The following is a 23,001-nucleotide window of genomic DNA, read 5'->3' as shown; positions in this document are numbered from 1 at the left end:
AACATAAAATATATACAGTTTAAGAGTTATTTTAGGGAGATGCCTTTTGGTCAACCTATTAAGTTCTTAGAAACATAATGATGAGAGGTGTTCCATGACTAATACAGTGCAATTGAAAAATACTTTAAGCTATGTACTTTCACATCCACCCAATTTACCCACAAGAAAGTCCTCTCCGTGGCCAACTATTTCTCATCTTTAGTGATGATGTGAGTCTGGGCCTGATGTTTTGATAAACCTGAGTCCTGCAGCTAGTACAGGCTTCTTACATGCCTGCTGAGTTGCCATGTAGGAAGTAACTGCTGCTTTCCCATGCAATTTAGGAGGAAAGGCAATAAATGAAGGGAAGGTTGGATTGGTTGTACTAATGATCTGTCAGGTTTAGAATATGATTTTATACTTCTGTAACTTCTGAGGAAGTCAGAAGGTATAATGAGGATCATTCTGTTTAAACTTTTCACTTCACTAAGGCCGCAGAAGGGAGTGAGCTGACCACGATCAAGCTCAGAGATCTTAGAACTCTGCCTTGAACTCATTAAGAGTTAACTTGGCAGTGCATATAACATCTAAACCTTAATTCCCTCACCTTGAAAATAGAAAATATATATATATGTATCTATCTGCTAAAGTTTTAGTCATTATAAAATAATGCAGTGTACTTTTAAGTTTTGGGGATAGAGGATAGTGATAGTATTCACACAACGTTAGCAGCTTTTTTTTGTTTCTGTTTTTGTTACTATCCTTCACCGCATTCCTGAGAGATGAAGATTATTATCCCAAAATTTTGGATAAGGAACCTAACAACCCAGTCTTTGTTAGGTAAATACCCAGAGTTATAGAGGAAAAGACAGGATTCAATAACAGGAAAAACTGAGTCAACACTTCTCATCAAGGTACGATTACTTTACATTAATCTGCAAATACTAGTATTTTCTAAACATCTGAGCAATGGTAAAATGCCAAAGTAATAAATAGAAGAAGGTCAAGCTTTGCTATGCTTATAGATTTGGGTTTCCTTTGATAGGTTAATTTATACCCAGTTGACCCTTGTACAATATGAGGGTTAGGGTGCTGACTCTCCATGCAGTCAAAAACCCACGTATAATTTACAGTTCGCCACTAAATATCTGGTTCCTCTGTATCCACGGTTCTGTATCTGTGAATTCAACCAACTGTAGATCGTGTAATACTGTAGTATTTACTGTTGAAAGAAAACCACATGTAACTAGACCCATACAGTCCAAACTCATGTTGTTCAAGGGTCAGCTGTGATAATCAACCCCAATATTTTTTTCCAGTAACATCATGCTCACAGTATAATGTTAAACTCTACATTGAGATGAAAATTTCAGCTCTCTAGACCTCTGAGGAAATATGAAGCTTTGGATACTTGAATTTCTAGATAGCTTTCATAAACACATATTTACATTATAATTAATTTGGATGGAATTGCTTTTAAACTTTACCACTTGTCTTCATTCCTACTATAAAATATATATTTATTGTATAATATATACTACTGTTGCTAATTAAAAACTATCATTTTAAACATCAATGTTCTTACTTTGAAGTAACATGGCAATTCCTCTAAGCCGTTTGTGATACATGGGATTTTTAAAGAGATGATCCTAGAAACATATGTTTGCTTTTTGGACTGAAATATCTCTTTATTCTATTCACAGTTTGATTCATAGTTACTAGGAGATTATCTATAACTAAAGTCATAAATATCTAAGAAATCGCCTGTGGAAAGGGAAAGAAAGGGAAGGGTAAAAATGAAGAGAGCAGAATACCTGAGGGGCTCTCGATTAGATTAGACACTCAATCCTTTCTGATGATCCAGGGTGATACTCAGTACCAGCCTGAGTACCAGTCTGTGCCTAAGGACCAGTCAGAATAATTTTCTGACATTAAAATATCTTCCCCAACGTTTTCCCTATATAGCTGGCAAGTATTTTAACAAGAGACAATGCCTTCCCTTCTTCAGTCATAAATAAAGGAACAGACTGTCAAAATACCAGGGAGAGTTACTACGAATGTGTGAATGCATTTCTGTCATTGCATAAATGGCTTTAGATTTTTTCTGGATTCACTAGGGTGAGAGTATAGGAAGATTCTAGATCCTAAAAATATCAGTGAAGGGAAAAGGAGGCTTAAACAGTGGATGCCAGAAATTCTGAAACCAGATATTCTCCCCAACACCCTCCCTTCTAGGTCTTGTGAAGCAGAAACTAGACACAAAGCAAGCTGGTTGCTGAGACGCTCGACCGGTGGGCCCCCGCAGTAGTGAATAATTTATTTTAAGAAAAAGAGAATGAAAGTGCCTGTGGCCTGCCAATTCCCATGTAAGTGTAAAGATTACTATTACCACATAACTTATTTGGGTAGGCAGTATTTGATTCTGTGGAGATATTATAAACACTCCTCATGTTTAACCAAATGTCCTTTACGATAATGATGAATCACTTAACCACTTCTGATGATCCCATTAAATCCAAGCTTTCTGGGACAGGCTGTGTTTGCTGTGACCTATGGCTTCTCTGAAAGTCTTACTGGCTGCATTGGTAAATAACAGTCACCAGAAGCCAGAACTATCATTGTCTTTTTCCCGCCCACTCTTGGGTGACACACGAGTCCATTTTAAATCAAGTGAAACAAAGCAAACAGGCTGAGGAGCAGTTGGATCTGCATCAGAAATCAATGATGACTTGCCAGCTAGTAAGTTCCTCCAACATGTGCTAAGTCAAAGGCAAACACACACTCCCAGTTGTCTGTAAGCATAATATACTCATTTACCTTTGGGACTTCAGGAATACAGTTGCAAAAATCCCATCCCAACACTCCCCCCACTCTAGCTGAGGATTCTCTCATTTTTTGCTTCCTTCTTATGCCTCTTAATGAAACAATCTATTAATAAAATTTAAATAAAAATCAGCAACATATGTGGGTCTTTTCTTCAGAAAACAAAACTTAACTGACATGGCCAAGAAACAGAGTGTCAGTATCTTCTTAGAAAAATACAAAGCTCTCTATAATTTACATAAAGGTGGTGTTCGGCAAGCCTCTCATACTTCCTACTGTACAAAGTTCTCTGAAGGAGGTTTCTGCAGCAACAGTCTTGGGAATGAAAGTGTCCTTAATATTGCTACCACTAAGCATAGTCCCTGGCACACAGCAAGAACCTGCTAAATATGAGGTAAGTCGGTAGTGAATAAATGCAATTTATTTGCAAAGGAATTTTAAAATTATGAAAAGAATTTAATTTCTAAATTTACTTTTATGGGAATTTAGGTGAAGTTTTCCTAAGGCATGGTCATATGAGTTGAATAGTTCAGGACTCAAGACTACTGGGAGGAATCCTTAGATGCTCTGGAATCCAGTTTTCCCTAAGAAACCCTAAAGTAACAACAATAAGTGAGACTAAGGAAAGTAAAGGGCAATGAATTATAAGGAAATCACTGAAGGTCTGTGTTTTTTTTAACTCCTAAGAAGTCAAAAAAAATGAGACTGGGAAGAAAAACTATTATTGCTACTGTTTTTGTTATTGTTTACTACATTTTGAACCCCAGTCATGTGCCAGACAAACTAAGGTACTTTGCAACATATATATTATTATCTTTATTTCACAGTGGTGGTGATTGAGGTTTAGAGAGATATTAACAAATGTAATTTGTTAGTAGGATACGTAGGATAAAAATCCAAGGCTAAAAATGAAGAAGATAGATTAATCTAAAGATAAATATTTTAACATCCATATTGATTTATTTAAAACACTGAGTGATATCAATGTTTGGATCAATGATTGATTACTACATATTTCTCACATATATTGGAACATCTTGAAGCTTGCTGAGAGTTTCATTACTGTATGCTTGTTTATCAAGTTAGCGAACATTTTTAAAGTTTTATAATAACAGTTTTTCTGAATATCTCAGGCTATTTCTAGGTATTACAAAGTTGAAATCAAAACCACAAAAGACATTGATATCACTTAAGATAAAAATAATCCTCATAAATTGCTTTACTAATCCAAATTATGTCCCAAAAGTAAACTAAAAGCAGTGCTTTCCACTTTATCTGGCCCAGGGGGAAAAAAAATTATCTCTTTCATTGCACCTGCCCTTCCCATAGACCAGAGGAAGACCATGGTGTTCAGGTGCTCACTTTTTTCACATTTATATATGAAGAAAAGTCCAAATAAGTTAAAAACTTCACTCAAGGTTTCTAAGCTAATTATAATGGCAGGCTTAGGATTTAGGACACTAGAGTTACAGTACACAATTTTCTCCTCTTTAATGTGCAGTTTTCAGGTTAATGTTACAATGAAAAGCATCCCTAAAAGCTTTCCGTCTCACACTTCCTGGGTAAGAAAGCATCCAGAATATTGTTTTACTCCTCCCTCTTTGTAAAATTAAAACAGTTAAGCCTATGTTTGGTATGTCTTTTTGAAAAGTCCATTCAGGGTTAACAATGAACTAAAACCACTTTAATGATACTTCTTTCCTATCCCTCCTGCTCTCTGCATTTATCCTTCTGCTAAAGTTGCTTTTTGTGCCAAAAAGTAAAGGAAGCTTGAAAATAGATGGCTCATAATGCATCATAATGGAACCAATGTTCATAATGCATCATAATGGAAACAATGACAGTTGGTCCTAGAGTTGGCAATTATTTGCTTTTAAAAACACAATATGTATTCATATATAAGTTGTGTGAGGGCTAATTCAATAGTTCAGGTCCCAGAAATAAGTTACCCATAGCACCCATGCTTCAGGGGAGGATTATTAACCATATCAATCTGGTGCAAAGTTCCTATACTTTCTTCATTCTGAATGTTTGTATGTGTTTAAAACAATGATTAAACGGAACGCAACTTTTGGAACAACTAAATTTTCTTTGGAACATTTAGATTTGAAATGGAATTGCATACAAGTTGAATTTTTTGTCTACCCAATCTCTCATCTCACTTCCAACTTCAACATATTTGCAAAATAACCTAGAGAACTTGGACTTGAAGAGAGTATAAAACTATGCCATTCAAACCTCACTCAGTCCATAATTTGCCTAATACAGGGATAGCTCCTAAATTATCCCTGGTGGATTCAACAGTTTTTGCTTAGAAAAAGGCAAATATCTCCAAAGAAACAACTGTTGGCCAAAAAAACAAAAACAAACATGAATAACATCTAGGCATGGGGCAGTAGGAATACTTAATTAAATGTATATGTCACCTTTTTTTTTTTTGACCATGATGCATAGCTTGTGAGACCTCGGTTTCCAGACCAGGGACTGAACCTTGGCCATGGCAGTGAAAGCCCAGGATTCTCACCACTAGGCCACCAGGGAACTCCTTATTTACTTCACTTTGCATGAACAAATCTACTATTCCAGAATTTACATATCTTAGGTACCATATGATCAACTATGACATAATTATCATCATTAATTTTTTAAAAATGGCAATTATGCTATTTAATAATTTTAGGACAAACTCCAGAAACCTGGAAACATATCTAAAATATGTGATCTATTACAAAGCTTTTAAATAAAATAATGAACAAGGACCAAAGGGTGAGAATAGCTTGAAAAAAAAATCTTGATTTGACTATGAACATATATAGACTCACCACTGTATCTAGGAAGAAATTTGAAGGAAAGGCAGAGAGAGATAAGACAAGAGAACCTATCAGAGGAATCTACTAACAATAATAAAATCCTGAAACCCAGAATCAAGCATAACGACAAGGGAAAAATTGAATTTTCTGAGAAAGTTTCAGAGCCCCTTCAACAGGCCAACTTCTAGAACTGTCCAAAAATTAATTTATCCTAGGATTGTGTAAAATCGTCTTAAATAGATCCACTTATGTGGAGCTTATTAACCATCTGAGTCACAGGCTGGGGCAAACCTGGGCCAGTATCTCAGTTTTCAAATCTCAGAGCGCAATTGGGTTGGTAGAACAACTCCTACTAAGCTGGTTTACTGCAATGCATTGACAGAATCTTAGAAGAGATAGACATTACAGTCTCTGAAATGACGAATTCCGCTTTTCCCAGGGACCGTGCGGAGGCTCAGAGATCAGACTCATTTCGGATGCAAAGTGAAGTGGCATTAAAAAAAAGAAGAAGAACATTTTTAAAAAAAACTTCACAGAGTTCTCCACCTCTGCGACGCATTAGTCTGGAAAGGATGCTCCTACACAACTGCAAGGGCATGCAGACGGGACGTGACGCCCACAGAGAGGGGGGGACCAAGATTCCGACTGACCTTTCTGCTGTTTAAAGGACTGAATCGAGCCTGAATGATGGACCATTTTCACTCAGTGCGTCCCCGCCGGTTTAGGAAGCTGTCCGAGGGAAAGGTGGAGTAACAGTATGCAGACTCTGTGAGAGCCTCCGAGGCTCAATGCAATCCCGGAACAACAGCGAGCGCACTGCAATCAGACACCTGCTTTTGCCGGCACTTAGCTCCCTAGACAGCGCGCCCACTGTTGTCATGGCAACAGCGAGGGCGGTCCAGCGTCCGGCTCCCCTTAGCGGCTACTGGAGGAACAGCCTCGCATACCCAAAGTGTCCAGTGCCGCAGTGTGGGTGGGCGTTATGCGGGGTATGCCGGGTGTGGGAAGGGAGTACTTCTAGAGTTTGTAAATAAATTGCAGCAAGTCTCTAGAACCGCAAGTTCAGTTCGGTTCAGTTCAGTCGCTCCGTCGTGCCCGACTCTGCGACCCCATGGACTGCAGCACGCCAGGCTTCCCTGTCCATCACCGACTCCCAGAGCTTGCTTAAACTCATGTCCATCGAGTTGGTGATGCCATCCAACTATCTCATCCCCTGTAGTCCCCTTCTCCTCCTGCCTTCAGTCTTGCCCAACATCAGGGCCTTTTCCAATGAGTCAGCTGTTCACACCAGGTAGCCAAAATATTGGAGCTTCAGCTTCAGCATCAGTCCTTCCAATGAATATTCAGGACTGACTTCCTTCAGGATTCACTGGTTTGATCTCCTTTCAGTTCAAGGGAGTCTCAAGAGGCTTCTCCAACAGCACATTTCAAAAGAATCAATTCTTCAGGGCTCAGCCTTCTTTATGGTCCAACTCTCACATCCATACACGACTACTGGAAAAACCATAGCTTTGACTAGACAGATCTTTGTTGGCAAAGTAATGTCTCTGTTTTTTAATATGCTGTCTAGGTTTGCCATAGCTTTTCTTCCAAGGAGCAAGCGTCTTTTAATTTCATGGCTGCAGTCACTATCTGCAGTGATTTGGAGCCCAAGAACATAAAGTTTTCTTTATTGCTGTTTAACACTGTTTCCATTATTTCCCCAGTTATTTGCCATGAAGTGAAGGGACTGGATGCCACGATCTTCATTTTTTGAAAGATGAGTTTTAAGCCAGCTTTTACACTCTCCTCTTTCACTTTCATCAAGAGGCTGTTTAGTGCTTCTTCGCTTTCTGCAATAAGAGTGGTTTCATCTGCATATCTTGAGGTTATTGATATTTCTCCCAGAAATCTTGATTACAGCTTGTGCTTCATCCAGCCCAGCATTTCATATGCTGTACTCTGCATATAAGTTAAATCAGCAGGTTGACAATATACAGCCTTGACATACTCCTTTCCCAATTGGGTATCAATCCATTGTTCCATATCCAATTCTAACTGTTGCTTCTTAACCTGCATACAGATTTCTCAGGAGGCAAGTAAGGTGGTCTGGGATTCCCATCTCTTTAAGAATTTTCCACAGTTTGTTGTGATCCAAACAGCCAAAGTCTTTGGTGTAATCAATAAAGCAGAAGTAGATGTTTTCTGGAACTCCCTTGCTTTTTCTGTGATACAACAGATATTGGCAATTTCATCTCTGATTCCTCTGCCTTTTCTATATCCAGTTTGAACACCTGGAAGTTCTCGGTTCATGTACTGTTGAAGCCTCACTTGGAGAATTTTGAGCATTACTTTGCTAGCATGTGAGATGAATGCATTGTGCAGTAGTTTGAACATTCTTTGGTATTGCCTTTCTTGGGGATTGGAATGAAAACTGACCTTTTCCAGTCCTGTGGCCACTGCTGAGTTTTGCAAATTAGCTGGCATACTGAGAGCAGCACTTTCACAGCATCATCTTTTAGGATTTGAAATAGCTCAACTGGAATTCCATCGCCTCCACTAGGTTTATTTGTAGTGATACTTCCTAAGACCCACTTGATTTTACACTCAGGATGTGCGGCTCTAGGTGAGTGCTCACACCATCGTGGTTATCTGGGGCATTAAGAACTGGGTCATCAACAGAGGATTGGATTAAAGATTAAAAAAAAAAAAAAAGATTTACTGAGTATGGACGCACCCATCAGAACAAGACCCAGTTTCCCCCACAGTCAGTCTCTCCCATCAGGAAGCTTCCATAAGCCTCTTATCCTTCTCGATCAGAGGGCAGACAGAATGAAAACTACAATCACAGAAAACTAACTAAACTGATCACATGGACCACAGCCTTGTCTAACTCAATGAAACTATGAGCCATGCCTTATAGGGCCACCCAAGATGGGCGGGTCATAGTGGAGAGTTCTGACAAAATGTGGTCCACTAGAGAAGGGAATGACAAACCACTTCAGTATTGACCTGAAAACCCCATGAACAGTATGAAAAGGCAGAAAGATATTACACTGAAAGATGAATTTCCCATGTCAGTAGGTGCCCAATATGCTACTGGAGAAGAGTGGGGAAGTAACTCCAGAAAGAAAAAAGAGATGGAGCCAAAGCAAAAACAACACCCAGCTGTTCTGACTGGTGGGTGTGACTGATGGAAATAACGTCTGAGGTTATAAAAAACAACAGGAACCTGGAATGTTAGGTCCAGGAATCAAGGTAAATTGGTCAAACAGGAGATGGCAAGAGTGAACATCAACATTTTAGGAATCAGTGAACTAAAATGGACTGGAATGTGCAAATTTAATTCAGATGACCATTATATCTACTACTGCAGGCAAGAATCCCTTAGAAGAAATGGAGTAGCCCTCATAGTCAACAAAAGAGTCCAAAATGCAGTACTTGGATGCAATATCAAAAACAACAGAATGAACTTGGTCTGTTTCCAAGACAAACCATTCAACATCACAGTAATCCAAGTCTATGCCCCAGTCACTAATGCTGAAGAAGATGAAATTGAATGGTTCTATGAAGACTTACAAGACCTTATAGAACTAATACCAAAGAAAAAAAATATATATGTCCTTTTCACCAGAGGAGACTGGAATGCAAAAGTAGGAAGTTAAGAGATACCTAGAGTAACAGCCAGGAGAAGGCAATGGCACCCCACTCCAGTACTTTTGCCTGGGAAATCCCATGGACGGAGGAGCCTGGTAGGCTACAGTCCATGGGGTTGCAAAGAGTTGGACACGACTGAGCGACTTCACTTTCACTTTCCACTTTCATGCACTGGAGAAGGAAATGGCAACCCACTCTAGTATTCTTGCCTGGAGAATCCCAGGGATGGGAGCCTGGTGGGCTGCAGTCTATGGGGTCACACAGAGTCGGACACGACTGACGTGACTTAGCAGCAGGAGCAGAGTAACAGCCAAGTTTGGCCTTGGAGTACAGAATGAAGCAGGGCAAAGACTAACAGAGTTTTGCTAAGAGAACACACTGATGATAGCAAACACCCTCTTCCAACAACACAAGAGAGCACTCTACACATGGATATTACCAGATGGTCAATACCAAAATCAGACTGATTATATTCTTTGCAGCTGAAGATGGAGACTCTCTATACAGTCAGCAAAAACAAGAGTGGGAGCAGCCTGTGGTTCAGAGTATGAACTCCTTATTGCCAAATTCAGACTTAAACTGGAAAAAGTAGGGAAAACCACTAGACCATTCAGGTATGACCTAAATCAAACCCCTTATGATTATACAGTGGGCATGACAAAAAGACTCAATGGATTAGATTTGATAGACTGCCTGAAGAACTATGAATGGAGGTTCATGACATTGTACAGTAGGTAGTGATCAAGACCATCCCCAAGAAAAAGAAATGCAAAAAGGCAAAATTGAGGCCTTACAAATAGGTGAGAAAAGAGGAGAGGCTAAAGGCAACGGAATAAACAAAGATATACCCATCTGAATGTAGTTCCAAAGAAAAGCAAGGAGAGTTAAGAAAGCCTTCCTAAGTGATCAGTGCAAAGAAATAGAGGAAAACAATAGAATGGGAAAGACTAGAAAGCTCTTCAAGAAAATCAGAGCTACCAAGGGAATATTTCATGCAAAGACGGGCACAATAAAGGACAGAAATGGTATGGACCTAACAGAAGCAGAAGATATCAAGAAGAGGTAGCAAGAATAAACAGAAAAAATATATAAAAATGATCTTAATGACTCATAACTACAAGTAATTCACTCTTTTTCAAGTTTTGAGGCTGCTTATATCTAGGAACAGACTGATTTCCTAAAAATTGGTCTGAAACACCAGCACTTATAGAAGGGCAAAGTTGGTTTCTGCTCTAAGAGGAATGCAATGGCAGATGCAGGGACAGTTTTATTTTTCCTGCTAAAGTTGAATATGGAAAATATGAATAACCTCCACTTATCCAGTAGAATGGGTTTTTAGATAAACAATGTTAAAGTCTAGTACATTACACTTGAGTTCTCCTCTTGTATTTCAGTTACTGAGACTGGATCATATATGATATGGGCTCTGAACCTTTTCAGTAGTCAGGTATGGATGTGAGAGTTGGACCATAAAGAAGCCTGAGCACCAAAGAATTGGTGCTTTCGAACTGTGGTGCTGGAGAAGACTCAAGAGTCCCTTGGATGTCAGAAGATCAAACCAGTCAATCCTAAAGGAAAGCAACCCTGAATATTCATTGGAAGGACTGATTCTGAAACTGAAGCTCCAATACTTGGGCTACCTGATGCCAAGAGCCAATTCACTAGAAAAGACCCTGATGCTGGGAAAGACTGAAAGCAGGAGGAGAAGGGGATGACAGAGGATGAGATGGTTGGATGGCATCATTGACACTTGAGTTTGAGCAAACTCCTGGAGGTAGTTTAGGACAGGGAAGCCTGGTCAGCTGCAGTCCATGGGTTCACAAAGAGTCAGACACAACTAAACAACAACAACAGGTAACAGGTGCTGAAAAAATGCTATTTGAGATACTGAATTTAATCCTCATAAAAGAACTATAAAGTGGGTAGACTATCATTATCTGAATATTATAAAAGAAACTGAAGCTCAGCACAACAAAGAATTATCACGTAAAGAAACACGTAAAGCAACACCTTGAGAGAGAAAGGAAGGCACATGATACCTAAAGACATGAAGTCACTTTCAGAAGGCCACAGTGGCCAGAACAGAATTAGGGGCCTGCTCAACACACTTTTTGGTACAGTCTCTTTTCCTCTTACTAGTGCTTCCTGATTTCAAACTTCTCAAGTTCCTTCTGGAAGATGTAACATATTGCAGAATAGACACACAACAAAAGAGTCTAATATTTCCTGAGTTTTAAAGTTTTATGAGATCAACTCAGAATCAGGTGAAAGATCCAAATAAAGGTAGATAAAAGAGAGAAGGATACATAGATATCAAAAATTTCAAAACCTCAGACAGGTCGAGCCACTAGCATATGCTCTTTGATTTCACCTATGGTTCATGATATAAGGACAGTAATAGGAATGCAGTTTTGCACAAGCAGATGTTCCAGTTATATATGACATCATAACAAACCACTCTGAAAGTAGAGGCTTAAGACTGAAATTTATTATTATCTCTCATGGTATTTTATGGGTTCCCTCGGGTCAGCCTGGTGGTTCTGACTCGGAGTCTCCTGAGTTTTCAGTGACCGGGCCTGAAGTCATCTGAAGCAACAAGAGTGACACTGGATTTCACTCTCAGTGGGAGCCATAGCAAAGGATATGCAGCCTTCTTGAATGAAGGAAGGTCCTACAGAGGAAAATGTTGAGCTTTCAGTAAGAGCTCAGGAGGCAGAAACCAAGAAAATATTATTACTACTAATATTTGGCCAGAAGAATGAACTCAATGTGAGTTTATCTCCAACTGAAGATTTGGAACAAATCTCCACTCTTCAATCTCCACAAAGGGTCCTTTTAGAGATATTTCTATTGAAGAGGGCACTGAGAGCCAAAGCCATAAATCACTTACCTGAGGATGTTTTTGTTACACTTTGCTCATTTCATTAAAATTCTAATACAACTGGTAGGTCATTCTGATACAACACAACTCACTGGAATTTAATACAACCCGATTCTCATAGGTGAATATTAGATAATGTATTTAAGGGCTAGTTTATGACAGACAACTAACACACCTCAAACATTAGATACTATTATTATAATTATGATCCCAATGGAGTTGATCTTCCTTTTCAAATCCTTTTAAATCACTGGGTTTGAATCATAAATATTTTTGAAATGTGAGCAGTAATCCAATTCATGATCAGGAGGAACAGTTGCAAGAATTAAAAGCCTCTGGTTCTACTCTACCTATACTCCAGATATAGGTAACATTTTCAATTTTCTAGAACAACTTCATTCTGCTGATGTCTGATTTTCTCCAACCACACATCAGCAGGAGGCAAGAATGCATGCACGGGATCTAGGGATGACTAAGAATTTGAACCTCATTAGAAAGAATTTAGCTTCATTATTTTTTTCCCAAAAAAGTAGTTTGGCATTATTCCTAGCACCCTTGTACCCAAACCTCTGCAGTGCATCTAAGATTAAATTATCTTCTCATAAAATTGACTGCTTTTAATTAGAAACATTTTAGGCTGGACTGACAGATTGACTAGCAAGGGACACAAAGAACATCTTTGCTTGTTTTAAAATCAGTGTTTTAAGGAAGGTTGCTAGAGGAACAGCTTTGTGAGGGGCCTTGGAAATTTCTAGCACCATCTGCTTTACAGGAAAAGCAATGCAAAGAGAAGGAAAGGCTGTGTGTCTGTGTCTGTGTTTCTGTGGTGTAATTAAAGAAAGAGAGTTTGTGTGTTTGGGGAGTGGGGAGTACAAAAAGAGGTGTTTAAACAAAGACTTTTCTGAAAAACAAGTCTATGATTTGTTAAAAAGAAATAGTTTATACTGACATCTCTACTGCAGACAGTTTAAGAAAGCATATTAAATAGCCTCATTAGGGAAAGCTAAACTAAATGGCTTGTTTTTCTTATTGTTTTCCATTTTGGACTTCTTCACATCTTTAAAAATTTCTTGCAATTTAATACAAAGTGGAAAATATGCAGAGTAAAATGATTCCAAAATTTTCTGAGAGAAAAATACATGTATATCTTGAAATTATTTGTTTATATGTCTGCATTCCCTTTAGATACAGCTGCTCTTTGTGAATGGCTAATGTGTCTTTAAGTTTGTAAACCCAGAACCAACCACCGTGCTTAACACAGTGCTTCACATGAGTGAATGAATGAACAAAAGGAAGAAAGCAATAAAAAGAGGAAGGAAGGGAGATAATCCACTTCTAGGAATAATCATGAAAATGAGATTATTGGAATCACTGATACATGTTCACCATAGTGCTGTAAGCAGAATATAGAACACAGAGGTTCAGAGTCAGAGGTGGCCTGCTTGGGTTTAAACCTTGACTTCCTTACTTGCTAGATGTCTCCTCTTGAGCAAGTTCCTTTCCTCAAATTTTAATAATGAAAAATATTTATTTTATGTAATTTTCAATAAGGGGGCATGGTTAATGTGTTCCTGACTATAATATATGTTCTTGACTATAATTTGCAAAACAGGGGGAAAAAAAGACTAGAAAGAAACATACCAAAAATGTCCAGAATCATTAATTTTGCAAGTTGGGATAAGAGTAGATTTTTTCAATTCCTCCATATATGTTTGTCATGTTCATATTTTGTATATATTATGCAACATTGATTTTAAATTTATTAAATACATGTATCTTTAAAAATCCCTCCATATCTATCTTTCTATAACTCTGAGTTTCTTTCTTTTTCCATCTTGGAACATGGCTTTTTTTTTTTCCTTGTTGAGGTTTCTGCTGCATGTGCCCTCCCACAGGTCACCACCTGTCTCCTGTCCTCCTTAAGTAATTAATTTATAAGGCCCCATGCTAACTGTTGCCTCCCAGAGAGGTAAAGGACTCTGATCTTTATGTAACTGAGAGGCCTCGTATTCCTTTGAATTCTGAAATATGACCCTCAGCTCAGCCCGTTGTGACTTCCCCATACCGCACTCTGTCACAGGGAAAGAGAGTTTACTTGTTTACCTCTTCAGCTCTGGAATCACTGACTTAATTGAAATTGCCAATTCTGCTTCTCTGCCTAAGTGCAAACAGAAATAGAGACAGAAATTCTCTTTGAGGTTACTCCCTTTCTAGAACCCAGTTATTTAAGGTATTAATGGGCAAAATAAAATAAACGAGTCACATCAGCATGGATTTATCTACAAAGAGTAACAGACAGTGAAGGCGCTATCTCCCTGGAAGACATTATGGGTGGGAGAGTCTCTTTGAGAGCTGACTGTAGAATATCTGTTTCTTCTGAGACCAGTATAGTTCCTGTCACACATGCTTAATAAATGCTTACTAATGAATAAGTAAAGAAAGCAATGAATTTTAAAATGTAAAATGACTTCAAGAAAAAAATGTTGTTTAGTTCCTTCATTTTCATATATATATATATGTATGTATGTATGTGTATATATATATACATATATATACATATATGCATTAATTACTTTTTTTGTTCTAGTGGCTCTCCCTATTCAAAAGCAAAAAAAAAACAAAACAAAACTCTTTAAAAAAGTGATATGCTCGGGTGGAGAGGAAGGGGGGAGGGGGGATCGGGATGGGGAATACGTGTAAATCTATTGCTGATTCATGTCAATGTAGGACAAAACCCACTGAAAAAAATAAATTAATTAATTAAAAAAAAAAGACACACAGAAAAATAAATAAATCTCAGTTCCATTAAGCACACACACACACACAAAAAAAGTGATATGCTGTGATAAATGGAAGGGTGGAGGGCAATTTAACAACTGCTTCCCCCAAAGTCAATGGTTCCTGGCCATATGTGACTATATAACAACAGAATTAGGCAGGTTAGACCTGCTAAAATCCAGACTAAATGTTCAGAGAAGCATTTAGGAATAACATTCCTGATGGATTCATGTGACTAAAAGAAAGCAATGGAGGAAAATCAGCATCTCCATCTTCTCTGAATTCCACCTGATAAGTTTTTTATCACAAGTATTTTCAAGTTCAGTTCAGTTCAGTTCAGTTGCTCAGTCGTGTCTGACTCTTTGCGACCCCATGAACTGCAGCATGCCTGGCCTCTCTGTCCATAACAAACTCCCAGAGTCCACCCAAACCCATGTCCATCGAGTCAGTGATGCCATCCAACCATCTCATCCTCTGTCGTCCCCTTCTCCTCCTGCCCTCAATCTTTTCCAGCATCAGGGTCTTTTCCAATGAATCAGCTCTTTGCAATAGGTGGCCAAAGTATTGGAGTTTCAGCTTCAACATCAGAGACAACACAAAATGATTTGCTGGAGAAGACAACCTCAAGAGAAGGCAGATGTATGGGATAAAGGTGATGGCTTAAACCACAGATTGTATGACCCTGCTGAAAAACTTAACAGTTACTTCTTCAAGCTGCTTAGAGAATACAGTCCAGGTTCACTGCTCTACCGCTCCAGCAGCTCCATGATCTGCTCTCACCACTTCCCAGTCTTGTTTCCAAGGCTTTCCTTTATAAACTGCTTTGATCCTACAATGGATTTCTTCCTCAGGCCTGGAAGATATGCTTTGCTGCTGCTGTTTCCTCCACATGGAATGTTCATTCTAAAACTCCTATCTGACTCGTAAGTATTTTCACCCCCTACCCATTCTTCAAGGCCCCAGAACAATACTATCTTCAGGATGATGGCTTCCTTTATCCATACCCATCCACTATAAAGCCAGTTAGATGTGAATTTAACCTCCTATAATCCCTAGAGGATATGACTAACATCTTTTCAAAGCATATGTTTCTACCATGCATTATATGTATAAGCTTTTTTTTTTTAATATTATGTTTTTTTTGTGCTTAGATGCTCTTAGTCATATCTGACTCTTTGCGACCCTTTGGACTGTGGTCCACTAGCCTCCTCTGTCTGCGGGGTTTTCCAGGCATGAATACTTGAATGGGTTGCCATTTTTAATTAGAGGATAATTACTTTACAATATTGTGATGGTTTTTGCCATGCATCAACATGAATCAGCATTAAGCTTTTTAAAGTAGGCATACACTTTTCTTCTAGTTCAGAAGAAATACTTTAGGGAAGACTTTGTACTTACCCAATTTTTTTTTAAAATTTCTTACATTGCCTAAAAGGTAGTCTGGCATGTAAAAACGAATCAAATATACATCTGCTGAGTAGAGGGTTTTCTCTGATACCCAACTGCTTTATAGTATGTGTCAGAACAATCTAGTAACAAGATATTCAAATCTAAGTCTTTAATTACCTTTTAAGTTTTGGATGCAAGACTATGGATTTGCCTTCCTTGTAATTTTATTTATTCCAGGCAGATAATCTCATAGACTGTTTTTTTTATGAAAACCCAAGAATGCAATAATTATTGCTTTATTTTCTATGTCTGCTCATCTTTGTAAATTCTTAAACTGACACTCTGGTCGTATCAACTACTCAACTACATTTTATTGAGTTCTTATGCTTTTGAGCACAGGTGATGCTCAGCTGGTGTTCTGGATGTGGTGGAACTGATTCTGGGTGTGACTAGAATCTCTTCTGATAGTTTGATGGCCAGACCTGACTGGTGTAGGCCTGTGCTGTTGTTGGTTGTTGGGTGCTTGCCAATAGGAAGGTAAAAATGGAGGAAGATTTTGTATTTACCAAATTACTTTTCAAAGGTAATATATGCTTAACCTCTGAGAAGCTGGAGTGACTGGGTGTGAACAAACTGGGGTCTCTATTTGAACATAACCAACTCTGTTGAGCAAGGAATATGTCTGCTGGCTTGTCATTTGTCCAAAGATATTAACAATGTAATACTAAAAAATCCATTAAAAATATAGTGTGCATAAATGCTTATTTCCTGGAAAAAATGTTTGACATATGTTTTACTAATAAGAACAAACTGCAAAATAATATTTCAATGTGAGATCCGCCTTTGTAAAAAGTCACATATACATAGGTATATCTATGAAAGAACTAAAATTAGAGCTAAGTCTGCATGGAGGAAATACCAGTGAACTGAATATTTTTATTTTACTTTCTAATATTTTAACCTTATTCTCCATCTATTCCTAGAGTGATTTTATATTCTAGGCTGCCTTTTGTTGCAGTGTAATTATTAATAGCCTCAAACTTTAAAAAGTCCTCTGTCTTGGACAGCAAATTATATAGTCACTTTAGTTATCAAAAATGTATTGCTTATGTTATAAAAGTAAACGTAAAAAAGAAATACCTAATGATAACAAGTATTTTTAAATACTCTTGATATAAAATACCATTATGCCATTTTAATCCAGTAATAGTACAGATTTGAAATTGAAAAACAAACTCAGCAATTGGCCATGGAGACCCCTTTTTTAACCTAGCAGAAAAATGTGGAAGGAGGGCATTGCTTTGGGAGTCTATAGCCTATCCACTTACCCGGGCCTATAAATTGGCATGCTAACCTTGTGAAAATCATCTTGCCTTCTTGGCCCAAAATGTCTCATCTATAATAAGACTGATGGATTAGGTACTCCTTAAGGTCTGTTCTGTTCCTCATATTCCAGGCTTCTTGTGTGCTGGAAGAGAATTTCATGTGCTCTGACTTCAAATATATCATGCATATGGCTGGCTTTACTAGGGTCATTCCTCTTTTTCCTCTGAAGGAAAATAGTCGGAATAGCACAGAAAATCCTCACGGATATAAATCTACAAATAGAAGCTTTGTGCAACATGAACTTGAGTGGGATCTGAAATTAAACATTGTAATGTGATGAAGAGACACAGACTTTGCCAAAACAAAAGTTATAGGATGAAAAATTATTGAATTATTTAATGAGATACCATTAAATCTGCTTTAAAAATGAATATTGCTACTTGAAACCATTTACATATCGGTAATAAATCTTCCATTTATAACCTTTGTACTCATTAAATCTAAAGAATCTATTTAGCATCACAGAATAGTTGATCACATTATATTACCTTGAAAATAATCAATAAATCACATTTTATATGAAAGAAAGGTCTTTTTCCCTTCCTATAATTTCTATAGGTAAGAGGCGAAAACTATGTATTACTTTTCCTTACATTAAACAAATATATACTGGAATCTATATGCCAAATTCAGTAGGGATGTATAATTTTAATTTTTGCAAGCTTTATAGGAGAAGAAACAGTACATCTTTATAATTACTTTAAGAGTAAGTAGCAAATGGTTATATAAGCCTTATATGTTTGAAGTTTCAAGTCTTCCAAGTTTATGGTGTTTTATCGTAAAACAATGGTAGACCATTTAAAAAAAATATTGTCACATTTTACAAAATAAAAAATGAATGTGCATGTTTCCTTTCATGAAAGTTTGCTTGTCAACGCTAGTAACTATATTTTCCAGTCCCCAAATTAGGTTTTGTCACCTTGGAATCATTAAAATATTGAGAAAGGAAAAGAGGAAATAGACTGCCATCAGACTTTCTAATCTGCAATGATGCAAGCTGGAATAGTTCCTTCAGACTGATGATGAAATGACTTCAAACCTAAGTCACATACCTAGACAGGATATAATGTATTCTCAAGTATAGTAAGACATTTAAGGATTTGCAGTAAATTGAGTAATATATTTAACTTACATACTTTGATTAAACCCTTAAGGAAAGAGAAGAAAAAAGAGAGATAAATTAGAAAAGAAACCTCAAGATAAAAGAAGAGTAAAATAATACAGTAGTAGTATCATGCTTATATATTTATTGAATTACATGCAAGTTAATAATAATGCATTTTCTAGGGATACTTAATATAAGACCTATTAAAAGATATTTTAAAGAAGAGAAACACTATAAGACAAATTCCACTTAGTTATCAATTCTTTCAACAAATCCAGGTAGTTGAGAGTAGGGAAGTAAAAATGTTATAGAAGTCTAACGAGGGAAGGGAGAATGAGTCAGGAAAACTGAAAACAATCTTAATGCCTTCTTTTATTCAGAAGAGGATAAAACAAGAGGCAAACAGAGGGGCTTTCCTGATGGTCCAGTGGTTAAGAATCTGTCTAGCAATGCAAGGGACACAAGTTCAATCCCTCATCCAGGGAGATTCCCACATGCTACAGAACAACCAAGTCCATGAGCCACAACTACAAAGTAAACACAGAATGATCTAAATGACTTTTCACAATCAATGAACATTTAACAGAAGTTTATAAGAACATATATTATCTTTGTATTTTGTGAACAAACTGTAACAACACCTTTTGTGTCAACCTCACTAAGCCGCAGCTAAGTTTTCCAGAGTTGCCTTCCTTGTGTGGTTCCAGGTTAAAGTTAATCAAGACAGAAATTAGTGCGTGACTAGGAAAGCTGGAGGAAAGCAGCAGCTACTGCACTTGGAATGTCGTTATGTGTACAAGCAATGAAAGAATGACACAGAAGTGCACTCAGCCCTTATTGTTGTTGGCACCATGTCCAGCTCTTTTTTTATTTTCCTACAGAAAAGCAATGCCACCAGCAGGTACTAAAGCAACAGCTGTTCCATGCAGTGCGCCATCATCGTCCCACTCCATGTTCCCTGATTGTCGGCCATACCAGTGCTACAGAAGAGCTGGTTAGTGGCTTTTATAGGGTCACCCAACAGCCCTCTTTGGACCACTTTTTTCCTTAAAATCTCCTATAGTTGGGTAAATTCAAATTTCTAAAATAAATCCCTATTCCATGATACTTAAAGTATTTCTCATTCTGCTTCCCCTGTTAAACCTAGACTGACAAATTTAAAAGAAGGTAGAGAGAAAAAGAGAGACACAAAAAACAAAAGAAAAGAAAAATGTAGAGTATTTACAGACTGCATTCTCATATCATAATCTAAAAAGTCATAAAAAATTTTAAATGGGAAATACATTTTCTCCAGCAGTCAGGGAAATATAAGTTAAAATAACTAGGTATATTTTTAAGCTCTGCACATTAACAAAAATGGAAAGGAGCCATGATACCTATTTTTAAAGGGGATGTTGAGAAAAGCTTTCTTTCATATATTGCTTTGGAATTGTGATGTATGAGAGTCTATTTTAACCAATAATCCACCTCCTCAAAGTATATCCCATACAAACACAGAAGCCATAAATAATGACCTAAATGTCAGAATGTTTATTGCATCACTGATCTTGGTAGAAAAACAGTGGAAACAAAACTCAGACTCAGCAACATGTTAAATTATAATTTATCCTATCATGAAACCTGTCTGATTGTTTGAATATGTGTGCATTATTAAAATACACACAGAACTACATACCAGGCTATTAACATGGGTGTGGGCAGGTAACACGGCTGTATACGAGAAAGGAAGAGGAGGAATCCCAAAAAGGGGAAAAGAAAAAAAGACTATATATTCAAAGGCATGTATATAACCATATTTATGCATTTATGTAAAGTTATATATATATATATGTATGGCTAAAACAAAATTAAACATTAAAAAAATTCTCAAAAGCTGGCCCAACTCAGTTTTTCCACCAGATTTCTCTTGATTCCCCAGCACAGGCTCTCAGTTTGGGTCAGAATATATTCCTTGATCTGCCTCATAAAAACAACCAAAAATACTTCTCTTTGTTTCTCTCATGGAAATGTTCTCCACCTGCTATTCATCACTCAAGTTCTCCAAAGCACAATTGATGTGCCACCTCTTTCCTGAATATACCAGCCCACATGGAGTCTCTTCTGAACTTCTTTATCCTTACAAAATAATTCAGCACTTAATTATATAGAATCATGAGTTGTTCTGATTCTTTTATGCTAGTTAGTCTTGTCTCCCCAACTATTAGTCCTATTCTATGAGTCTATTTCCCTTAACACATGCATCATCAAATTGTACCTTTAGTGTAGTAATTGTCATGTATAGTGTAATGCTTGATCTTGGGTTTCCAAATAGGGATACAGCTAGGGAACTACGTAGCCTTGACCTCAAAAGCTCTTAGTTAAAATCTGTGCTCTCTTACTTCCTAAGGGATGTACCTGAGTACATTTTTCTCTTAGCCTTAGTTCCATTATCTGTAAAATAGGTTTCTCAAGTTCAATATAAAATTTTAAACAGCCTAGGTTATGGAAAGAACTCTGATTCTAAAGTCAGCTAACCTGGTTTTGAGTCTAGACAGTACAACTGTTTTATTTCAGCTAGTGCTAAGTAGTTTTAGTCATGTCCAGCTCTTTGCAACTCCATGGACTGTAGCCCACCAGGCTCCTCTGTGTATGGGATTCTCCAGGCAAGAATACAGAAGTGGGTTGCCATTCCCTCCTCCAGAGGATCTTCTTTACCCAGGGATCGAACCTGGATCTCCTACATTGCAGGTGGATTCTTTACCACTGAATCACCAGAGAAGCCCGATCTCCTATAGTACCCAACAACTATTATTAACCTGTGTCTCTGCATTCAAGTGATTTTGGTTTGTCAATAGCTATGATATGCGTTAAGTAGCACTGATGTCACCACATAATTTATTTCCCTAACTGGCATAATTTCAAGTATGAAAAAGGAACTATTAATTTATTACACTGGGTGGGAAGGCAAGTATAAACAGGGACTGTCCCTAGAAAACTATTAGAAGCTATGGTGACCCCCACCTAGAGCAAATATTCTAGCAATAGACACCTTATTCATGAGCAGCAGGAGATAATTTTATTCTCAATTCACCCTTCCTATTCACAATCCTAGGCTTCCCTGGTGGCTTGGTGCTGGTGGCGATTTAGTCACTAAGTCGGGTCCAACACTTGCGACCCCATGGACTGTAGCCTGCCAGGCTCCTTTGTCCATGGGATTCTCCAGGCAAGAATATTGAAGAGGATTGCCATTTCCTTCTGCAGGGGATCTTCCCGATCCAGGAATCAATCCCGGGTCTCCTGCTTTGCAGGCAAATTCTTTACTGAGTTATGAGGGAAGCCCCTCCCTGGTGGCTTAGTGGCAAAGAACTTGCCTACAGCGCAGGACATACTGTTTTGATCCCTGGGTTGGGAAGATGCCCTAGAGAAGGAAATGGCAACCCATTCCAGTATTCTTACCTGGGAAAACCCATGGACAGAGGAGCTTGGGGGGAAGGGGGGCTAGGGGGGAGGGGGGCTATAGTTCACAGGGTCACAAGAGTTGGACACGTCTTAGTGACTGAAACACCACCACCACCATTGTCAACCCTGCCCCTGGTGAAAAGGAGAGGTCTTTTGTCAGAATAAAGAGACAAACTATGCTGTCATAACTCACTAGCCACTTGATAAAAGACAGTCAATATTAACAGGTCTTCATTTTCTTTATATTGTCCCTCAAAAGTATATAAAGCAGTATATATATAAAGAAGTATATAAAGCAGAGGTTTCAAGTTGATAGATAAAGGATAAATCTGAACTTAGGGTCATTTTATTAGGCTTACACATTATTTTTTTTTTCAAGGATTAGAAAGTGTTGCCAACATTCTAAATTGAAATATTTAGGCAAATGCCCTCATTTGCAACTTCTCTTGAAAAACTGGGGACAAGTGTTAAAACTGAAACTTCATTATCACTTGTCAAGGGCCAAGTGGGACTGAACTGTCAGTGCCTCCTCTCCCATCTCTCTTCAATTCGTCACACTTCTCCTAAAGTTGAGGTTTAGTTTCGTTCATCATTCCCTTTGTCATATTATAATCTGCCTGCCTAACTCACTCACAACTCCTGCAAAGACCCTGAAAGATTTTAGATGCTTTTTTGAGTTTCATGTAAACCTCTTTCAAGTAGCTTGCAGCAAAGATTTTCAGATTGGTGCTGAAAACAATGAGAGCAGAGTCTTACAAAAGCTAAGGAGATTTAAA

At 37.8% G+C, this 23,001-nt stretch overlaps 1 protein-coding gene across 3 annotated transcripts in view; it reads right to left on the bottom strand.

The window, feature by feature from the left end:
- ANO3 (anoctamin 3) overlaps positions 1–23,001 on the bottom strand; it is a 428,911-nt gene that overhangs the window by 268,308 nt on the left and 137,602 nt on the right. Inside the window, exon 1 of one of the 3 annotated variants that reach the window (XM_043482414.1) lies at positions 6,263–6,465. The exons of 1 other annotated variant lie outside the window; for it this stretch is intronic. In XM_043482414.1, coding sequence (XP_043338349.1) covers positions 6,263–6,308 — 46 coding nt within the window. In that variant the 5' untranslated portion in view covers positions 6,309–6,465. Of the gene's footprint in view, positions 1–6,262; positions 6,466–23,001 lie in introns of those variants that run through there. One more of the 3 variants, XM_043482415.1, reaches the window with a different exon arrangement.

The sequence above is a fragment of the Cervus canadensis genome, chromosome 11, assembly GCF_019320065.1.
Source record: "Cervus canadensis isolate Bull #8, Minnesota chromosome 11, ASM1932006v1, whole genome shotgun sequence".
Classification (NCBI taxonomy): Eukaryota; Metazoa; Chordata; class Mammalia; order Artiodactyla; family Cervidae; genus Cervus; species Cervus canadensis.
This window is presented reverse-complemented; position numbering and strand designations above follow the sequence as displayed.